The 22630-nt window shown below is 42.3% G+C and overlaps 2 protein-coding genes across 2 annotated transcripts in view; both read left to right on the top strand.

Moving 5' to 3' along the window:
- Window positions 1-22630, top strand: part of PRSS8 (serine protease 8) — a 687619-nt gene that overhangs the window by 560170 nt on the left and 104819 nt on the right. The window lies entirely within an intron of this gene.
- On the top strand, window positions 1793-21988 carry BCKDK (branched chain keto acid dehydrogenase kinase). The gene is given in 17 exon segments (XM_042472878.1): window positions 1793-2543; window positions 6163-6229; window positions 7051-7131; window positions 7516-7731; window positions 9722-9790; window positions 12017-12127; window positions 13321-13368; window positions 13942-14061; window positions 14965-15063; window positions 16126-16199; window positions 17572-17581; window positions 17584-17718; window positions 19392-19469; window positions 19471-19487; window positions 19760-19880; window positions 19882-19922; window positions 20850-21988. Coding segments are annotated over 14 exon segments (1266 nt in total). The 5' UTR covers window positions 1793-2543; window positions 6163-6229; window positions 7051-7131; window positions 7516-7533; the 3' UTR covers window positions 20995-21988.

Here is a 22630-nt window from a genome sequence, read left to right as displayed (position 1 = left end):
AGAACCTGGTATGTGTTTGTGCTTCCTAGTGTTCCTCAGCAATACTATTAGGAATGCCAGACAGATTTTCCTGGATGCCACCTTGTTCAGCACAACCAATTGTCCCTGAAAATGAGCACTGCAGGAGAATCCCAAGCATGCTGTCAGTCCGTGAACAGAGTTGTCACGGAGCCAGATGAATGCAGATTCAAAGTGCTGTGTTGTTTCTGTTAGCAGAGGCTGCTTAGTTCTGCAGTAGCTGGGCAAAGTATGGATATTCCCCATAACAAAATATTGTTGTGAGATTTCTCTGTTGTAATGCAGTCTGTTTAGATGTAGCTTGGTCTCTAGGGGAGAACTAAGATGCACAGGTTTCAGAGAATAATTGTTCCTAGTAGAAATAAAAACTGCTAGAAATGGTTTGTTAATATGGATGTTATAGCCAGTCTACTTTCCCTTTTTCTTTCTGTTTTGCTCTTCACATGCATAGTATGGGATTCTGCATGCAGCTGTTTACCTTGCCTGTTGTATATAAGCACACACAGCCACAGTAGAATTACTTAGAGTAAAATCCCAATCTTTCCCAAGTCTAGCTTTATGGTATTATTTACTGCAGACATGCTGCTACAACCTAGCAATGAAGGTCTGTCTTTCTTCCACCATCCTTCGCCATCCACTCAGTGCCAATGCCAGTGCTTCAAAAAACTTTCCAGCTAGACATAAGACAAGAAAAGGTGGGGTAAGCTGGGCTCTCATTAAAAAGGATTTGCAAGAAGAAGGTTCTAAAAGCTGCATCTACACTGCAGAAATAATGTAGTTTGACACCGCTTTAATTTCCACGGTTCACTGCTATGGAATTCTGGGATCTGTAGTTTTGTGATATATTTAGTCTTCTCTGTCAGAGAGCTCTAGTGCCACAGTAAACTACAAATCCCAGGATTCCATCAAATGGAGCTATGACAGTTAAAGCAGTGTCAAACTGCATTAATTCTGCAATGTGGCAGCAGCAAATTGTCAGTGGCTTTGTTAACTAAAGTATACCAGTAGAAGATTTGGGGAGAAGAGACACATTTTAGGGTACACAAACCAAATACAGTGGGCCTTTGGTATCTGCTAGGGTCTGGCTCCAGGACCTCCCCATGGATTCCAAAATGCATGTTCAAGTCCCATTAAATACAATGGTATAGTATAATGATGTTCCTTATATAAAATAGCAAAATCAAGGTGCCTTTATCCACAGATTCAACCATGGCAGAATCTCCCCTTTGTTTGCTTTATGATATTTATTTATTTATGCATTTATTTGAATATTTTCAAGGTGTGGCTGGTTGAATCTGTAGATAAAGAAACCTTGATTTTGCCATTTTTTAGAAAGGATGCCATTTTACTGTGCCACTGTATTGTGGTATCCACAAGGGAATCCTGGAACCAAACCCCGATGGATACCAAGGGCTCACTGTATTCCCTTTTGAAAGTAAAATGTGCAAATGGCTTATAACGGGCCTCGGTGTGTGTGCGGTAGTTTTCCTTGCTCTTTTCCCTGAAGAATGTGTTAATTGTTGATTTGTGACATTCAAGTGTTTGAAGTTGGGGCAAGTTTCTGGTGGAAGCATAACCTAAATGATTTTTGTTGTTGTTATTTACCCTCCAGTTAGTCTCGACTCATGGCAACGCTGTGAATGAGACATCTCCAAGACCCCCTATCCTCCATTATTCTTCTAAGTTCTTGCGGATTCATACCCATGACCGTTTTAATTGAGTCCATCCATCTAACATGTGGTCTTCCTCTCTTTCTACTTCCCTTCTCTTTTCCTAGCATTATCACCTTTTCTAAAGAGTTGTGTCTTCTCATGATGTGACCAAAGTACGACAGCCTCAGCTTAGCCATCTTTGCCTCCAGGGAAGTTTCAGGCTAGAACTGTCCCATTTGTTCTTTTTGTTGTCCATGGTATCCTCAGCACTTTTCTCCAGCACAACATCTCAAGTAATTTTATTCCCTTTTTGTCAATTTTCTTGACTGTCCAGCTCTTGCATCCATTCATAGTGATGGGGAATACTATTGCTAGTATGATTCTGACTTTTGTGTTTTTATATCTTTGCTCTTTAGGACCTTTTCCAGTTCTTTCATAGCTTCCCTCCCTATTCTTTGACTTCTTACTCCTTCTGATTTCTTGACTGCAATATCTGTTCCAATCTATGTTTGATCCAAGGTATAGGAACTCTTTTACTATTGAACTTGTTAAGATCCTCTGTTGTCACTCTGCTAACTTCTGGCGTTGTAAAAACCTGATTGAACTTCCCAGGACAAGTTTCCTTGGTGCCTCTTTGGTGTTTGCTGGGCTTCCCCTCCCTGCCGGCTTCAGCTGCTCTGGGTGAAATGAGGTCGAAGGCATAGGGAGGGGACAGACCGGCTGCTGCGTGTGTGTACACTGTGCCAAGAGCCAGAAGACTGTTGATAGCAGCAGCCAGACAAACAGGGCCTTGACATTGTCGCTTCTGCAGCCTTGCCCATATGAAATCCAGGGATCTGCTTGGAAAAGAGCTCCAGACTCCTTGGGCTGGAGGTGAGTGAACAGGTTCATGCCCTCCAAGAGACTGCTCTTTCTCCTCCTTGGGTTACTCCTTCTTCCCGAGTAGCTGAGGCCAAGAATTGGGAGATCTGGTTTCCGGTTCTTGCTGAGCCATAAGCAGGGTGACTGGGTGTCCTCCTTTTCCAGGGAATGGCCTACATTTCTACCTTCCGTCCAGGAGGGATTTCAAAACCTCTTCCCTTCTGAGCTCGACTAAGAAGCATGAATTGATGTTAATATTAGTGTTTGTAGCTTTTACTTTGTAATGTTCAACATTTTTCTTAAATGTCCCACATTTATTTTTTAAAAATTATTAAGCACACAGACAAAAAAAGTATCAATACAAAATGCTACTGCTACAAAATAATACAAGAAAAACAACAAGAAAAGCACTGTACAGTGGGCCCTTGTTATCCACTGAAATTTTGTTCCAGGACCCCGCCCCCATGGATACCAAAATCCATGGATGCTCAAGTCCTATTAAATAAATACAATGGCATAGTAAAATGGTGTCTCTTATATAAAATAGCAAAGTCAAGGTTTGCCTATTTGAATTTATGTACTGTATATTTTTTAATATTTTCAATCTGTGGCTGCTTGAATCTATGGATAAAATCCGTGGTCATGAAGGGCTTGACTGTATTGGGTCTAAATAAATTTCTATAAATTTATCCATACCAATATCTATTTCTCTGTCTAGAACTAACTCTTTCCTGCCAGCACTATCTTACCACCTTCATTTTTTTCCTTTTCTCTTTCTTTCTTGCTTTTCTCTTCCTGCTTGATATTTTATACTTGATGTTTTTAATTTATTACCTGCTTATTTTATTGACTCCTATCATTGGGTCCAGAATACTTAAGGGAACACCTTCTTCCGTAATGTCCTTCCCGCACTCTAAGGTCCTCAGGGAAGAATCTACTTCAGCCAATAAAATCTAGGCTAACTTCAGTCACCCAGAGGGCCTTTTCCATCGCTGCTCCAAAGCTATGGGATGACCTGCCGAAGGAGATCCATGACATTTCTACTCTTACAGCCTTTAAGAAGGCTCTTAAGACGGATCTCTTCCAGCAGGCCTTTCCTACCTAGTTCCACTCCCCATTTACTGTGACTTACGTCACTCTGTCCACCAATTCTTCTCTTAAATTTAATGAGAAGAATTAAATTAAAATTAATTAAAATAAAATCCTTGCCTCAAGAAGAAGAGCCCTCCCTCCATGACATCATCATCAGACCTGGGAGGGAATGAAAAAGAGAGGCCCAACTTCCATCAGGCCTAACTGAATTACTATAACTAACGTTGCTCTCTTGTATTGTATTGTATTGTATTGTATTGTATTCTCTATATTTTTATTGTTGTAACCCACCCAGATCTTGTGATTGGGGTGGGGCAATAAATAAATATCTATTATTATTACTATTATTATTATTATGTATTATTTTATATGCATATTGTTCTCATTTTGTAGAATGTATGCCATAGTCAGGTTTCTTTTTGTCTATTTTATTGATTGTATGTACAGCGCTGTGTAAATCTACAGCACTACATAAATAAAGTATAATGATAATAATAATTCTGTTTTTCTTTTTCTTTTCTTTTCCTTTCTCTTCTTTTTTTCTTCCTCTCCCCCTGCGCTTCAATGCATTGAATGTCCTACATTTTGTGGTGCCTTGTCATCCTTTGCAGTTAGGACATCTTGTCATCCTGACCATAAGGCCTCATGCTCTGCTACCAGAGCTGGAAAGGGAACCCAGGTGTCCTGGCTTTCATCCTCTCTAGACGCCCCAAGAGATCTATTTTCTTGCTGGGCTTCCTCCAGGAGTCCTCTTTAGTTTGTGATTAGATAGGAGCCTCAAGCTTTGCTCTCTTAGGCTGCATCTGCACTGCAGAAGTAATTATTCTGGGAATTGTAGTTTTGGGAGACATTTAGCCTTCCCTGTCAGAGAGTTCTGTTGCCACAGCAAACTACAAAGAGCAAGTCACAGGTTCACTCAAGGCCACAGTAGGATAACATAATTTTATCAGCAACAACTAAAATCTCACAAGCAGTGAGCAGTCTTTTGTGTTCTCCAAAACCGCTCTTCAGGCTGGACATTAAACAAACTGAAATGGAGATTAAAAAAAACCACATCTAAAAGGCCCCCACATCTAAAGTTCTTAACAATCTTAATATAAAAGTGTGTGGGAATTGCACTGTCTGCTTCAGATTAACCTGTTAATGAAATAGATTTTAAGTTGTATCAGGGACTGCAATAGAGGTGGGCAACTGTGGCCCTCCAAAGGGTTTTGTCTTATAGCTGCCAACAGCTCTAGCCAATGCAACCAGTAACATACCCTCCAAGTGTCCCAATTTAATGGGGACAGTCTTGATTAATTCTTTGTCATTCCACCTTTTTCAGATTTTCAAAAAAGTCTCAGTTTGTCTCTCCTTCCACTTTCCACCTTTGCTTTCAGCTTTCCTCCATCACTGCAAACTGAGTTCAACATGAAAAAGTAGTTTGGATTCCATTCACTCATCAGGGGGAGAAAGGAGAGGAAGGGCTATAATCTTTCCCTTCTGCAGTTTGCTTTTGCCTGAGTCTGTTGGGACTCAGGCAAAAGCAAATTGCTACAGCCTCTCCTAGTTTGTGTCTTCTTGCTGCATAGTAACTTTTACCATCTGGACCACACTGATGGTTTTAAGCACATGTATCTCAGTTTTTATCTACAAAATATTGGAGGATGTGCAGTGATGAGGGGCTACCAGAGCTGCAGTCCAAAAACATCTGGAGATCCACACTTCCCCACTCCTGGACTACTGTAGCAAGGAAAGAATAATGTCTTTGTTTTTGGAAAACAGAAAATGTAGGAAGTTACTCAAGGTACAGAGTCAGTGGAAGTCAAACAGAGTAGGACTATCTAATAGTTGAGTCAGCTGTAAAACAAACCCAAGCCAACACACAACTTTTTAACTGTTTTGAGTAGGAAAAGCCCATTAGAAATCTAGGAAACCAGGGAAAGATTTTTGAAATTGATTCTTCTTCCTGTGAAGGGAAAGCTGGGATTTCAGTTCTACAAATAAATGCCGTTTCATTTGTGTGAATCCAATACAGTGTGAACACTGATTTTCTGAGGAAAGAGGTATAAGGAGAAGGCTTGGTTCACTCTCTGCTTGTTCTCAGTTCTCATGAACTCAGAAGTGAGAGGATTTGTCCTCAAGTTTCAGAAGTATGGGTCTAGGAAAAAACCCTGAGAAAAATGAGGGAAAAAAATGAAAAGAGAATATACAGTAACGAAAAAGTGTAAATCTTTCCAGGACAGAAACAGAGTACAAGGTAGGCAGCAGCGGTTTCACAAGGTTTTGGAGTTGGGAAGAAGGTTTTTCCTTAGATGTCTAATATTCATGGTAGTCTATGCAAGGAATTAATAGTTGTAAATATTTTCATTGATTATATTTCTGCAGATCTTTCCATTGTCTTGGCTATTAATGTGTTAAGTTTTCTCTATAGGCTCAATTCTGTGGTGATACAGAATATGAGAATCAGTCTGTTATCCTAGTGCTGGGTATTTCAAAAGCTTCTCTCCTGTAGGCCATGTTTTTATAATAACTGGATTTACCCTCCCCTGCTTTTCAGATGGAAGCGGAGCTACCTGTCCTTGGAGAACAAGGAAGCTGGCATAAGATAACAAAGTTTACTTGAGGTAAACTAGCCTCCTGTGAGATTTCAACTGGATCTGAATTGCCTCTCATTTTTCCACCTTCCCTTCAAGTCACTTCAGGCTTACGTTTGCCCATTTTAATCCCTGTGTCAATAAAACTGAATGCAAGCCTGGGTTGAAGCATATGGGATGGGCATAGTGCTGTGAAATATGTGCATTTGACACTTCAAGGCGGCATTGCCAGTGCTTGGGTGACTAGCCTGCTGTTGGTTTTTTTGGCAGGGTAGGAGTATAACAACTCATAAATGGTAAACCTCTTGGAATGTCCTGACATCCCATGGACTAGTTAGATGACTAGAAGGGGGAGGGACTCTTATTGGTGAGGAAACAAAAGTCCTTCCATCTCAGTTGGAATAGATTGTCCTGGAGGGTGGTGGACACTCCATCTTTGGAGGTCTTTGAACAAAGGTTGGATGGGCATCTTTCAGGAATGTTTTAAGATGTATAGTCCTGCATGGCAGGAGGCTGGATTAGATGGTCCTTGTAGTCTCCTCCAGCTCTAGGATTCTACAGCTTGGAGGATGGCATATCTACTTCTGTATATGCCTACACACTTCTTTCCTCACCTTATCTGGGGTAGGGGATACCAGCATTTGATCTTCTCAATGAGCTGGAATCTTTTTTTTTTTTTAACTACTAGACACGTATAGATTCATAACTTCCATGTGTGAATGGGCCACCATAATTATAACACCACAGATGAATTGCCTTTCAGTGGAACTGGTCCACATGCTCAGGACTGCCAGTCAAGTATTTAGTAATGTCCCAAGATGTGTGAATTAGTCCAGTGTTTTCCCCCACAGGGAATGCACGGAAGGCCTGCCAGAAGGGAGAGTGCCCAGACCTGGAGAAAGCAGAAAGACGAGTAACTTGTCATCTTAGGAGTAAGTATAGTGCTTTGCTAAATTAGGATTTCCTTGTCTTCAGGTAGATATTGATGTCAGTCGTATGAACCTCCTAAGCTGCAGACTTCTTAGCTGAATCTATTCTCAGTTCCAGCTTGGCTGTAGCGATTGCTTTAGCTTATTGCCCTGTTTCTGTATCCTATATAGTTATGATCTAATTGGCTCATTATATATCTGTCACATTTAGTTCTTATCCATCAGCTTTGCCTCAGAACCTATTCCTAATTTAACACTTAATTGAAACGTTTCACTCATGTTTTGAGAAGAGTGTGAGGTAGACTGCCACACTATTCATTGAGATATCCTCAGTGAATAGTATCTCATGGATCAGATGTTATTCTAGCACTTCTGTTTTGCCTTCAGCTGTCTGTGGAAGGAAGAATGATGTGGAAGACACTGTTGATGCTAGAAGTAGGTGGAGTAGGGAGCCGGGCTCCCTGCGTGCTCCCGTTTTTTGTTCCTGCTCTCCGATACCGGTCCTCTTCAGCTATTGATCAGCAGCATGAACTGGCCCGTGAGCGATCCAAGACGGTTACCTCCTTCTATAACCAGTCAGCCATTGACGTAGCAGCTGAAAAGGTGAGCGTAGACTACTACTGCAGCTGTATTCTTATTCACAAGTCAAACTGAACACTGCAAGTCTAGCAGAGTGGGGCAGTCTTTTTGTTTCTCAGTCCCTTACCTCTCTGAGGCAGGTTTTGCCTCACCTTGTAGGCTGTGAGCCAGAAGCAGGTCTGGACTGTTGCTTCTTGGCAGATGAAGGACAAGCTCTTCCAGGACTGAAAGTCTGAAGAAAATTCATTATCTGAAGGACAGGCCTCAGCAGGCAAATTACATTCCTTGGTGCTGGTGTCTGGCTTAGTTAAAAAACAGAAGGCCTACCTCAGCTTGTTGAATTTTGGGGATAGAGGCATGTTCCATTTTGGTTACTTTTGGAGAGGACTATGGAAGGCTGGAGCAGAGAATTCTTTGTGTTTATGTTTCCCTCAAGAATCACCCCATTTGTCTATTGTTTGGGACAGAATTATCACTTAGCCTTTGGGTCCCATTTTCTAATCACCACCATTTAATGAGTTCCTCAAACAGCTTGACACAGACCCTGGAGAGGGGATCCACAGCATTGGCTAAGGGGAGAACAGACGTCTAATCTCACTCCGTCTGGAACCTGCCCTAGGGAAAACATTGATTAATTAAATAAAGCATCTGCCTATTGTTATCCTGGGGCCTTATGAGAGAGGCTTCTGTTATCTCTTGGCACCATGAAGATGTTACTTGCTTGGTTTTTAACAGAAGCCATTTATAAATGGAGGCATCTGGCTAGGGTTGCAGTGTTCACATTGTAGGTGTAGCAGTGTGGTCATGTATTATTGGGGAACTAGTTGCCAGTGAGGTTGCTGCTTGTTCCCACAGGAAAACTTCTGAGTATCTTCATCTGGCAGAAATGTAACAGACGCACCTGTTAGAGAAAAAGATCTTTGTGATGGTTGATGTCTCTTGTTACCGGTGGTTCTGGACTGGTACCAACTGGAACAGATGCAGTCTTCTCATCTACTTAATATCAAAGTAACTTCCACACAGATTTTCACTCAAATGAGGGTTTATTGACTTTGTTGCTATTTACACTTTACAGCAGGCTACTATACATCTATTCTCTTTCAGAGTCCATGCTAGAAGCTCGAATGTGACATCAGTCTTTGTTCTCTCACAAGATCAACCTTCCCACCAAGTGGACACACCTCTTTCCCATGAAGTCACCATACTACACAAAAACATAACAATAATACATTTGTTGATATTATGTCTCAGCACATGTCCTTGAAGACTTGCTCTTCCAGGCCTAGGCTTTCTGGCCTGCAACAGGAACCATTTTAAACCTTAGTTAACCATTGCCACATCTGAACATTTTCAATACAATTTAGAAATATATTTTAACAGCACCTTCCTCTTTTCCTATTGCATCTCTGCATTGGAGAAAAGCAGCAGCTGTTACATTCCTCACTGTTTTTGCAGCTCTTGGGTGCATATGTGCCCTGTCAAGTAAAAAGATGGCAACTTTATTGTGTTGGATAGCATCTGGTTTCCGTTAAGAAGAAACCCTATTATATCTATGTACACTTTAAATGTCGAAATTCAGACAGGTGAGCAGGGAAAGAGTCGTGTAAAAAGTTAAAGCTTCTAGCCCTAAAACTCCTGCATACTTCTTTTTCTTTCCCACTTCCTTGGCTTTCAAAAATTTTGACAGAGGCACTAGGGTATTAATGCCTGGGCTGCGTAAATGGGAAAGAGGTCCAGTATGGTGGAAAGTTGGCCACTGAGAGAGTTGTCAAGCTTTTTTCAGCATGGGTCTGATTTTCAGTATTCTACTTTCAGCTGAGGAGTACAGGGAAGCCCATTCTTAGGGAGCTTTGGATTTAAGGAAATGCTTCCCTTCAAACCAGAAAATAGGAAGACAGTAAAGAAATGCAAATTTTGTGGTGGGGAATGGACAGTGCTGGTGTTGTTCCCCTGGTTGTCCTCATAGGGGCATTCTGGATGCTGTGTAAATGCTTTTTCCTTCTTTTCTCTTCAGCCCTCTGTGAGGTTGACCCCCACCACCATGTTGTATTCTGGACGTTCTCAGGATGGGAGCCACCTTCTGGTATGTCAGAGATTTGGGAGCTGCTTCTCCTAAACTTAAAATTTTAGGATTCCTATATCCAAGTCCATTTAGTTCCTCTTCTTGCTTTTAATCCTTTAGGCCTTATTATTGCACAATTTCCTTCTGAGCTTTGCCCCCAACTATAGTAAGTCTTCGCTTTCAGGGGTAGTTTTCTATAAATGGGAGGTTTATTTTGAGGAAGAAGTGGTTATTCAAGCCTTGAAGTCTCCGTGTGCAGTTTGAATAGGTATAGTCTCAAAACCTGCACCACGTGACTCTGTTGCATGTTTAGGATATAAATGTGCTATTTTAAAAATGTGATACAGACCTCTTAAGATTGTACTACCTCGGAAAGTATATGGTGAGACTACATATTGTCAGACCTTTACATAGCAAGGGTCACAAAATCATTCTAAAGAATAAGCTTTTCTCTCCCCACATTTTTGACTTAAGGAACTTTGGAGGACACATGGAAGGGCTGTGCTACATTTTCACATTTATTTTCAGGATATGAATCATTCTGAACAGGAGCAGTATAATCTCTGTCTTCTGTACAATACTAGGAAACTGGAAGTTCAGTAACTTCTTACAAGTCATGACTGCAACCTACACCAAAAGGTCACTGGAAGATAAAATGAGTTAGGGATGGGAATTTTGAAGCTCCTATGAAGTATTAACTTGAAGGGCAGGATTTAAATGCAAGAAATCAGTGATAGTTTTAGTAAGAGTTGCCATACGTTTTCCTCTGAGGAAGCTTGGAGTATTATACATTTGTTGAGATTGACTAGAATAGAAAAACCATCTGGTCCAATTCCATTATGCAAGTCCATAGCACCAAAAACCTGGAGATCTGTAATTCTTTTATAAGAGATTCTTGTGGGAAGCCATGATTAAATGAGTCTCAAACCACATTCATTAGTGTTCTCAAACTCAGGAATCCAGAGTCCCTGAATCTTGTTGTTCCCTATAATGTAAATTCCCTGTTATGCTGCAATGGCTCACTGACCTTCAGCCTAAATGCCAGAGAAGAGAGCTTGCTTCTCTTCCCTTGTCCATACTCACTTTGTTTCCCATATCCTCTTAAACTTAATCCAAGAATGTACAGTAGTTGGCTTTTTTATGGTTTCTGTTAGGTTACACAAACCTGTAGATTGCTGATAACAAAGAGCCAATGTGTCACTGTGATACTCTTCTCCGTGTCTTCCCAGACACTTAGCTCTCACCGTTATCTGTTGGTGTGACAACCCCTGTTTCTCTGCTGTATGTAACTAGGAGACTCCATCCTTGCTTCCTTGTCTGCTGCACCAAGAGCAGAGCTAAGCAGTGGGCCCAAGCAGCTTAACCAGGAAAAACTCCAGGCCTCCGCCAGCTATAGTCACAAACCAAGACATGCAGACTAGAACAAAGGTTTTCACTGGCTGCGGTGTGAAATTAGAATCTGTAGCTATAGCAACCTGTGATTCAGTTGCTGTTGCCGCCTGAACACCTTTAGGGGAAACCAAAATTATGTCTCTGCTTGCAGCCTCAACATGTTGTGCTTTGAAAAGATCCATGTTGTTTGTGGATGCCATTGCAACCTTTTCTGGGCCAAATTAACTGGAGATGCTCAGATTTGTAACCAACATTGCCTGAGAAAAAGACTCCCATTAGCTTGTCTGCCAGCACACACCCTTGGCTTGCCATGAGACTACCTGAAAGTCTGAAATAATGGATTTTTAAAATAATGGACAGGAACCTGTGGGCTTTAGTCATCCAAGACCCTTTCCAGTGGGTCTCAAAGCCTTGAATTTGTCCATTGCTCAACATTACACTAGCTATGTAGCCAACAAGTCAAAAGAGAGAACTGCCATAGTTTTTCAAAGGTTGGCTGCACTAAGGTTTGTCTGGGTGCAACCTCTGAGAAAATAAATCTCCCTGTGCAACTCTTTTTACACTTGCATAATCACCAAATGGGATTCTGGTCCAAGTTTTATCTTAAACATATCCAAGGAGTGATAGACAGTACACACAGTTTTCCCAAATCTCATTTTAACTTTCGCAGCAATCCTTTTGGGCAGCATCGGAGGCAAGTCACTTGCTGCCAGTCTCAGTGGAAGGCAATGGCAAACCTCCACTGAACAAATCTTGCAAGAAAACATTGTGATAGGTTCACCTTGGGGTAGCTATAAGTCAGAAACAACTTGAAGGCACACAAAAACAAATAAACTGATTTATGTTTTGTTACAGAAAAGTGCCCGTTACCTGCACCATGAACTTCCAGTCCGCATTGCTCATCGCATCAAAGGCTTCCGGAGCCTCCCCTTTATTATTGGTTGCAATCCCACCATTCTCCATGTGGTATGTATTCCAAAGATTGCAGAGAAGCATCTAAGGGATGGGGAACTGCAGAGACAGAGGGGTCAGGTTACCCAATGCACCCCCAAGTGGGCTTTATTGTTGCATTTCAGCCGCCACTTTGGCTGATTCGAGGCCTTTTGAGGGGAGAGGAGGGAAGCTTTGGGGGTAGGGGAGATAAATCTCGGTTTTTGGCCGGGGGGGGGGGGGGGTGTTGGCTAGGTTTGAGGAGAAAAGTCACCTGAAAATCATAATGAAAACCTAAAAAAAAAATTGATGAGTTACAGAGTTTCAGAGACCACACTTTAGAGTCACATGGAGTCATTTTGCCCACTCTTCACCTAAGGAGATGATTAGTAGGCAAGGGATGGGGTGAGAAATGGGGTAGTGATATGGACAGGAGGTAGATGTCCAAATAATGTGGCAATAAAGCAGGACAATAATTTACCTTTTTAAGACTACACAGCACACCTCATTTCCTGTTTTTCAGTCAAGTGATCATCAGTATGTCTTAACAGATTTGAATAATGACAGAACAAAATTTTGCAGATCGCCAAATGTGGGAATTATGAAATTCTCCAGAAGTTGTTAACTGCATCTCCCCGCATTCTTCACCATTGGCTGTGCTGACCCTAGCTGCTGGGAGTTGCAGTCCCCTATCAACTGGAGGGACACATGATTCTCTCTCAGATGTACATATGCAGATGACCAAACAGCTTTTAACTCTATTCCCAGTTAATGGCACCAGTATGTTCCTCCCTTCAGCTCTCCAGTCAAAACGTAACTGGTAGTTTCTGGAACTGGGGATGGAAAAATGCTTGCCAGAGCAGATTATTATTTTTTGTCTAGTGGCTGGGTCTAATTACAGGGAGGCAGGAAGTCCATCCTCCCAGTTTTATCATGATGATGACTGGTGCTTTACAGCAACCATGTTGATAAGTTAGTAAAAGTTAGTAAACTTAATTAACAGACTACTTCAAACTCTTATATGGATTTTTCGTAAGTATCCTACTTAATGCTGGCTTGGTTAAAACCCATGAGTACTGGCTCTTATCACCTCTTGCTTCTGATTTGTAAAGATCTTATCCTTCCAAGAAATTAGCAAGTAAATCCCAGAATTTGATGGCTTAGCACCATATAAGTTTTATAATTGTATGTCTGCTTTAGATACCTTTTTTCCTTTTTATTTCTTTCAGCATGAGCTTTACATCCGAGCGTTCCAGAAGCTGAGTGAATTTCCCCCAGTAAGTATGCTTTATTCCATGGAATATAAAGAGTCTATAAAACTGTTGTATAAATAGAAGGTCACTCAAAATATATTTTGGAATAGCCAAATAAAAGATAAGGATATGATACAAGCATGGTTATTGGACAGTTAATTATAAAGTGTCCTAAGTACCCTGAAGGCACCAGATCCTGTCTGATCTTAGAAGCTAAGCAGGATGAGCCCTGGTCAGTACTTCAAAGAGAGACTACCAGTGAACACCAGGTGTTCCGAGCTATATTTCAGAGGGAGGCAATCAAACCACATCCAAGTGTTCCTTGCCTGAGAAATATTTGCCTGCAGTATTTATGAGATACCCATGAGTTAGTAGGTAATTTGAAAGGATTATTTTTTGCAATTTGCCAAATTTTAAAAAATACATAAAATGATGTGCAGTGTTTAGTGAGTAGTTTTGTAGATAAAATGTGGGACTGGCTGAGTAGAACCAAATTTCTGTCTTGTTTGCATGTGTGTTCTATTCTTCCCCCTGCCCCATGTGCCAAAATATCCATGTTTTAAGGCACTTTATCCTATGTCTTTTTTCTCTGAACAGATCAAGGACCAAGAAGCTGAGGCCCAGTATTGCAAACTGGTCCGCCAACTCCTAGATGACCACAAGGATGTTGTGACGCTATTGGCTGAGGGCTTGCGGGAGTGTCGTAAGCACATACAGGCAAGGCCAGGGTTAAAGCGGTTGGGTCAATGGACCAGTTCCAAAATCAGGGCTCTGTTTGGACAAATGCACAAACTTCCCTGTTAGGCTCCAGGGCATAAGGTGGCTCTAGACATTAGTCAAGATTTAAGTCTCAATTGGCAAAGCCAGAGGTAGAATGTACAAAGCAATAATGTCAAAATGCTACCTCCCCTCCTGCTTTCTCCATGCTGAAAAATGTGGCAGAGTGGGTGGTAATCATTACCAGGTCTTGGGCCAGATGGAGGGAGAAGAGATCTGCTGTTTTTGTCTGCCGGGAACATGACAGAATCATTGCACCAGAGATGTGTGTGCATGTGGATATGGTCCTGACAGCATGATGAGCCCTTTAATCCCTTGAAGGGCCTTAGAGCATTTGCTCCAGTTTCAGCATTGAAAATCCAGCCTTATATGCAGGAACTCCAAAACTGGCTTCCCTGTTCTGTCTGAGCAGTTTTGGGTTGGGGTTCAGCAGCCAAGACTCACTGTATATCTGAGAAAGTGGCTGAGAGGAAAAGGCAATTAAAAATAAAGTGAGTCAGAGACTCTGGCTTCTAGAAATTGCATGGATTCAGAGGAAGTTGAACCTGGTTCCCCAGCATTCCTGGAACCTAGCCTTGCTTTTGTTCCTTCATCTTTGCTGCCTTCACTATAAACCTCTGCACAGAGTAACTGGGGCTAAACCAATGAAATAATGAGATGATTTGGCAGAGTAGGGCACAACTCCATCTCTGTCCCTTGTACACTGTTATCCCTTGAAGATTCAGATGAGAAATGTTAGGGAAAAAGTGGGAGAAGTGTCACTTCCTAGAGGGAGCTGTTGTAACCACTAATGAGGTCTTTGGCTCAGTTTGCAACCTATTAAATTTTATTTTGCCTTCCTAGGATGAGAAGTTGATCCGTTCTTTTCTGGACAAGACCCTCACCTCCCGCTTGGGTATCCGGATGTTGGCCATACACCACCTTGCTTTGCATGAGGACAAGGTGTGTGTGTGTGTGTGTGTGTATACATATATTCCTTCTTTAATTGCATAGCTTCAAGTGAGCTGTGACCCTCAGAAAGAGATACAATTTTAATTTTAGTTAGATTTAGATTTTCTGTGTCTGTAAACAGAAGAAGTCTCTTGTACTGAACCAAACCACTGGCCTATCTAACCTACTATTTCATGGAATCTTAAGAGTAGGAAGGGACTGCAAGGGCTGTTTAGTCCAACCCTTTGCCACGCAGGAATATATAACTATAGCATTCCTGATAGATGTTCATCCTGCTTCAGTTTAAAGATTTCCAAAAGTGAAGAGTCCACCACCCTCAGTGGCAGTGTATTGTACTGTCAAATAGGTTGTACAGTAAAGAAGTTCTTCCTAATGTTGGAATATAATATCTTTTATTGTAATTTGAATCCGTTGGGTCATGTTCTAGTTTCTGGAGCAGCAGAAAACAAGCTCACTTCATATTCTACATGACATCTCTTCATATATTTAAAGATGGCTCTCATGTCATCTCTCTGTTTTCTCTTCTCCAAACTAAATATATTCAATTCCCTAGGCTGTTCATCATAGGATTTGGGTTTCAGACTTTTGCTCATCTTGGTCATCCTTCTCTGGACAACTGTAGTCATAAATTGAAAAAGTGAGGACCAAAAAGCCAGGGCATCACTGCTGAGGGCAGGAAATTTCATGGAACTGCACCAAAGCTGACCAAGAAAAAGTGGTTTAGGAACAATAAAACTGAAGGCAAAAATGAAGGAATTTTAAATTGAAAAACAAAACCATAAAAATTGGAATCATTGTTATGAGGAAATTAGAAAAGAAAGAAACTGTATAGTGTTCTTAGTCTTCAGAAAACAGATTAAAAAGATGAGAAATACTAAAGGAAAGGAAAGGAAGAAATTTATGGCAAGTAAATAAACTATAAACCAGTAATTAAACAATTTAATAGTTAAAGCAAAACAGTTTAAAAACTGTGTGAACTATTGAAAACCGTTCATTTGCAAATTTGGATGCCTCATTTCAATTTCAGTCTCTTCTCTTCATCTCTTTCTGCAGCCAGACTTCGTTGGGATCATCTGTACTCGCTTGTCTCCGAAAAAAATAATTGAGAAATGGGTGGATTTTGCCAGGTATGAATTGCTTGATATTTCCCCCTAAAAGTTAAACTATTATCATACTGTTGGTATGTTTTTTTCAGCAGTCTGTGACTTCCCCCTTGTGGGCATGTTGAGTAGTTTCACTTTCTGCAATCTGCTCTGTTTCCTTATGAGAATTTTCCAAAATGTTTGCCTTTTTGCAGTTCATGTTTATTAGCTTGTCACCCAATTAGAATCATGATGGGTAATTAAAAACATTAAAATGTGTATATTTTAAGGCTAAAATCCAGCTGCTAGTCCCAAGTATAGTATCCACTAAATCAATGGACACCTAGCAAGCAAACCCTTTTGGGAATTCAGTTGATCAAATCAGGCTGTTGTAGTTGGGACAAGCAATTAGATCTAAAAGGTTTTCAGTGTTATTTTATATCTAAAATGCATAAAGCAAATACAAATGGTGGCATAACAGAGGTCTGGGTGGTAAGATCTCTCTTCAGTTTTGATATAATGCTGATAAACATGAATTGTAAAATTCAGCATCCCTGATTAGAAGCCTTACTGTATAAGGTGTTGTGCCTCCTGCTCCTCAGTGGCAGTAAGGCCCGTTACAGATGGGCTTAAAAGTACGCGCGGAGCGCGTACTAGGGTTAACACGGGGCGGTGCTTCTGCACCGCCCTAACCCTAGTGCGCGCTGCACAAAAGGTGCGGCAGCCGGTCCACACAGCCAGCCACCATCAATACAGCACAGCCGCGCCGCCTTCCAAAACGAGGCATCGGGTTGTGACGTTATTGGGGTCCCGGCAGGGGCCTAGGGTGCCCTTTCCGCGACCCGAAGGAGCGCCGTTTCGGAGCTCCTTCCTGGTTTGGTCCGCTGAGTGCAGCCTTCGAAGGCGCGCCAGGGACCAAAGGAGAAAGGGACCCAACGGCCCTTTTCTCCTTCTCCCCGCCGCGCGGGGTGTCTTGGGGCTTGAGCCCAAGGACACCCCTTACCAGCGGCGGGGAAGGGGCCTTTTGCCACTTCCCCGCAGCCCGGAAAGCGCGGATCGGGGCCTCAGCAGCTGCCACTCTGGCGCTGAGGCACCTGATCGGCGGGAAAGGTGCGCCTACAGGCCACCCCAAAGGGCGGTCTGTAACCGCCTAAGTCTTGGCTTACCGATGAGACTTGATAGGAGGAGATTGTTTTCAGGTAAAGGACACTTATTGTAAGGGGTAGATGCTCCCTTGTAGGTTCATGCCCCACAAGCACCATGGTTTCGGCCTTACAGTAACCAATCAGATCGGGGTGGCGGTGGAGCAGGGCTTTGCGTTCAGACATCATAACTTCATCTGTGACACGCTTGTTCTCGGTAAAAAACCACTTCAGAATGGATCTGTGTCATCCTATTTTCGGTATGGCAGTTCTAGGCGTCTCTGCTTGAGCACAAGTATGGCGACATGGCTCCTGCGGTGAGGCCTCATGGCACTGTGGCAGCCCGCTTTTCCTTTCATTGCTCCCATGTCTTTTCTCTTGACTACATCCTTCCAGAGCTGCTGACGAGGATGCTATGCGGGGTGAGTACAATTTCTCTGAACATGTTTTGTTTTTTGCATTCCAAAGGGGAGATGCACACTATACATGTGGATGTGGCGGTTGTTGGGTAGACTGGCGTGGTCCGACCTTTCTCCTCTAAAACCAGGGGTAGGCAAAGTGCATCCTGCAGCTACTACATGGTGTCCCCAGAGGCTGTCTTCTGTGCTCTTGAGCCCCTACGACTCCCCGACACTGGCCCTTTTGGTTGGCCAAGCAGAACATGAATTGCCTTTCCTGTGGATCCTGGAATGGTGATACCCTTTCTAACCTGTGTTGCTACCCCGCTCCCCCGCACCTACTCAACCGTTGTTTTAAAATGTTAAAATTAGCTGGGGACTTGAGCTCCTTCCAGTTTTGCTGCCTCTCTCATTTTGATGGCTTTTTTGGGCAAACTGTATGACCCTGTGAGAGTCCCTTTTCGGTTGTACTGTGGCCCCCTGGGCTGCTTTCAGTTTGCCCCACTCCTGTTCTAGGCGATTCCCGTCACTGATTTACTGTATGCCGTTTGCCTTCACAAGGCTTGTTGAGTGTGCGTACAGCGCACCACATTTGTACGTGGGCACACCATATTGTGTATCTCAGCTATGATGAACGCTCGCTCCGGGAAGAGCCTCGTGCACACGCCCGGAAGTAACCTAATGTGGGCCCACTCGTGCCGTGGCTGGCACTGCTGTGCCACCGCTGTTGGGTTGACTGCTGCGGTGGGTCGTGAGCCCCATTACTTCCACATGGTGGCTCCAGCACACATAGAATTCCGCTTAATTGGAGGGATCTGGAAGTATCCACTGCGTAAGGGCGAGGGCGCACGTATTATATATCTTCTTTATATCGTCTTGCCTTAATTTTTGCAATAAACTTCTTAAAGGGAGCAATACAGACTGGTAGGCTAAAATAAGTGATTACTTTGCTAATTTATACACTCTGTTTTTTGATTGCAAACTGTGTAATTTATTTCACTGATTGAATTTCTGGTGGCTATAAGTATGGTGATAAAACCTCTGTCTAGACGCTGGTCTCAGGGCTTTCCAGATTTAGAAGTGTTTGGAATACATAATACTTGTTGGTCAATTGACTTGGGCTAACTCACTCCATGAGGAGGAAACATATAGGAGGGAGCATTCTAAAACAAGAGCAAAAAAACAAGGGCCTGGAAACAGCTTTGATTAGTAAGAAGGAATGAGCTCCACGCCACAACCAGTGCTGGCTGGTTGTCCCATGTCATTGGGGCAATGAGTGGCATTCCAGGCTTAAGGTAACTTTTCAAAAGAGTTTCCCATCATATTAAACCTTTGGAGAAGTTTTCAGCATATTGGGACAACATTACCTCCTTGAAATCTGGATTAAGACCTGGCATTTAGTCACCAGTCAAGGACATAGGACCATTCCGCCACCAAGAACATTGAAGCTAGAGAGAAGGCAAGAAGTAGAGTTAGAAGAGAAACTAGCAGGGGAAAAGTAAAGTTGGTGGTAAGACGTTGCAGACTGAATTTCCATAATATTTGGAAGAGCCTACGGAAACTCCACATAATGATAATGCTGTTTAATTACACAACTTTTCTGGATATGGGAGGGCTTGGTGCATAAAAGACCGAGTGGAAAAATGTTGAGATGACCTTTTAAGGGTTGAATTTCAATGTTATTATCTTTCTTTCAGAGGCCACCATGGAAATCTCATCTGGACACACCCTACAATGTGGCCAAACGATAGTCATCACGCATTGCCAACAATGACTATTGACTTGATCATACGGTAGGCCTGGGTGCACAATTGTAGCTTTACTAAGCTTTAAGATTACACAACCTCTGCAGTTACGCAGTTTTGCTGCAGTGTTATGGTAGGAAACTTAGGCTACAGGAGCCTGATTGCAGTGTGAACATGTGAACGCATTTGCAGTGCTATAGAGGTAGAAACTACTTGACCCCTTCATTTGGGTGGGAAGGCATGAAAGTGGAATGAGAATAATATAAATAAGTCTTGGAATGGCTCCTTACATCAAGGTCTCATTTTTTTCATTACAGGAGTTTCGGATCGAGGGGGGTGGAATTTCCTCAGGACCATGGTGAGAAGTGCAGATTAACCCACTTTACCACAGCAGAAGCGAGTAACCAGGACCCCCTATGAAACTCCCTCTTTGGGAATATGGTTAGAAAAGGGGGACAGTGCCCAATCAGGGCCCATTCATGGGTGAGCAGAAAGGGAAGGAGGTGGGGTTTCCAGCAGTCGTTTTCAAAAGATAAAGGTTCGTCTTAGGTAAGAGTAGTGTGGCCCCTATGGCCATGTGATGATCCTGAACTGGAATCAGCTCACAATTCAATGGGTGGGTGCATTGGCAACTGTTTGGATTTAGTCTAATATGTCTAGAACTGGGAGGCCCATAATCTACAGACTTTAGGAGCATAAAAGGAAAAGGAAATAATCGCTAAAAGCTCCATTAGAGTACAGTTGGCCCTTGTCTCCTGTGGCAGATCCGTTCAGCCCCCCCCCTCCCCCTGCATAAGGCAAATTCTACATATGCTTGAGCCCCATTGAAACTAATGGGGGTTGGGCGTGGCAACACGCACCATTTTCATGGTTGTTGTGCAGGTTTCAGTGTAAGCTAAAAGCCACGTATAGGGTGCCTGCATATGACGCGGGCGCACTGTACTTGTGGGCTCCTATAGGCCAGGTTCTCATTTTTAAACACATTGTCATCTTAATGGCTAGCAACTTGCCATATAAAAGAAGAATAAAATTAGATTCATAGGATGCCCCCCCCCCCCCCCCCGGTTCATTACCAAGTATCATTTTTATGCTGACCAAAAAAACAATTCACACAAAGCCCTGGAAAAACATGTTAAATGTGTCCCTGTATATTTTCCCTGGTATAATTACGATGTGTTTTTGGAACTTTTTTCAAGCAGTGGTTCTTCATAGGATTCTCACACACACACACACTGGAATGAAAGCCCATAAGCATTAGAATCACTGTGTGAAGGACTGTAATAGAGCTTGGTGTTCTCCAAACTTTGGTCACAAAGCAAAAGACTTCTTGCTTGCTCTCCTCTAACTGCTGTTGTCTCAGCTACAGTTTCCACCTAACCATCTCCATTTTTTGTGTTATCTTTTTTATAGGTTTGGCTTTGGGCTTCCCACCTCCCGTGCTTATGCAGAGTACCTGGGTGGCTCCCTCACACTCCAGTCCATGCAGGGGATTGGTACAGATGTGTACCTGCGCCTTAAGCACATTGACGGCAAAGAGGAGAGTTTCCGCATCTAGGAAGACATCTCTCAATGGGTGGTACTCCTCCTGGCTGAATACCTACATCCAGGCCCAATTCTGCAAGAATATGCTCATTGTCCTATGGATTCCTAAGAATGGATCATACTGTTCTGATGAAGCTTTTCTCTCCTCTTGGACCTCTGGATGCTATGAGAGAGGATTTTGGGGCTCACGTTCCTGTGAAACTGCTGATAGGACATGGTGTCCTCTTCAATTCCGGTCCTTCCTTTGATCATGCTTTATGTTTAATGACTTTTACCTTGAAGCCAGATTTCTCTGAGAGCTTATGGACAAGTTTTCACTCTCCAAGTGGGGATTGTCTGAAGCATTTGGCATTTAGGCAAAACAAAGTCACTTTTTTGCAGCTCTCCTGTACACTGCCATCTCCATCCGCATTCTTCTTCTGCTGAGCTTTTTTATTGTTTCTCAGAGACAGCTGGGGAAGGGAAACCTTTTAGTCATGCATGTACAGAACCTGTTTGAACTTCTCAGGCTATTCTGGATCTGAAAGTAAAGATTTACATTGTAGCATGTGGCACCAAAAAAACAAACAAACCCCAAACTCTTTTATCTTACTACCTGAGTCTCAGCCGAGGACCTATTTTATTGCACCCTGTTTGGGAAACCAAGATGTACACATTGGACTGTCAGCAAATCAAGACTTTTCATATGGCGCACAGCACCCTAGTATCCTCATCTTGGGAAGAAAAAACTGTCACAACACTGAGTTGTCATATTTTGTTGCCTCTGGGGTTGGTTCCAGAACATTTCCCCTCTTTCCTACACAGTGATGTATTTTATTTCCACCCTTAATCTCTCCTTTCTTGATTTATTTTTTTACTTCAGGGAGCAGGTTAATGAGGTTCTCTTTGCCCTTTCCCCTCCCTATTCAGCATTAGAGGGAAAGGGTTACAAAAATATTTGTCCTTTTTTTCTTTTTTCTTTTTTTGCTGTGATACTCCAATAAAAAAAGTGCAGATTCAAAAATCTACCAAAGGCTGTCTACTTTTTAACAGAAATCATGGTAAGGTGGTGATAACCAATAGACAAAATAGTTACACATGCTTCAGAATTTGATCAAGGAGGAACCTTTTGCCTGCTAAATCTTGTGTGGGGAGTTCTTGCTAATGGTCAGTGTGTAGAGCAAGATGTTCAGGAATGGTATCAGAAAATCCCTGTTTATATTGTAATATGTAAGGCAACTCATCAAAAAGAACAAAAGTGAATAAGGATAATGTTTTCTTCAGCATGTTTTGAAGTCCCCTCGGCATGTTTTGAAGTGCCTGTTTCTTATAATCAATGAAATTCTGTATAATATACAGTTGGCCCTTAGTATCCTTTGGAATTTGGTTCCAGGACCCACCCACCCCCCATGGATACCAAAATCTGTGGATACTCAAGTCCCATTCAATACAGTGGCACAGTAAAATGGTGTTCGCTATATAAAATAGCCACATCAAGGTTTGCTTTTTGAAATTTATATTTTGGGGGATATTTTCAAGCCATGGATGCTTGAATTTGTGCATAAAGACGGCCAACTGTATTCCCAAATTCTCTATGGGTCGTTCCTTAAATGAGTATTACCTCCTAAGGTGTCATAATCAACTTTAACACCCAAGGCATACAAAAAGAC

Source organism: Sceloporus undulatus, chromosome 6 (assembly GCF_019175285.1).
Source record: "Sceloporus undulatus isolate JIND9_A2432 ecotype Alabama chromosome 6, SceUnd_v1.1, whole genome shotgun sequence".
Lineage (NCBI taxonomy): Eukaryota > Metazoa > Chordata > Lepidosauria > Squamata > Phrynosomatidae > Sceloporus > Sceloporus undulatus.
Note: the sequence above shows the minus strand (reverse complement) of the source record. Positions and strands in the feature narration are given on the sequence as shown.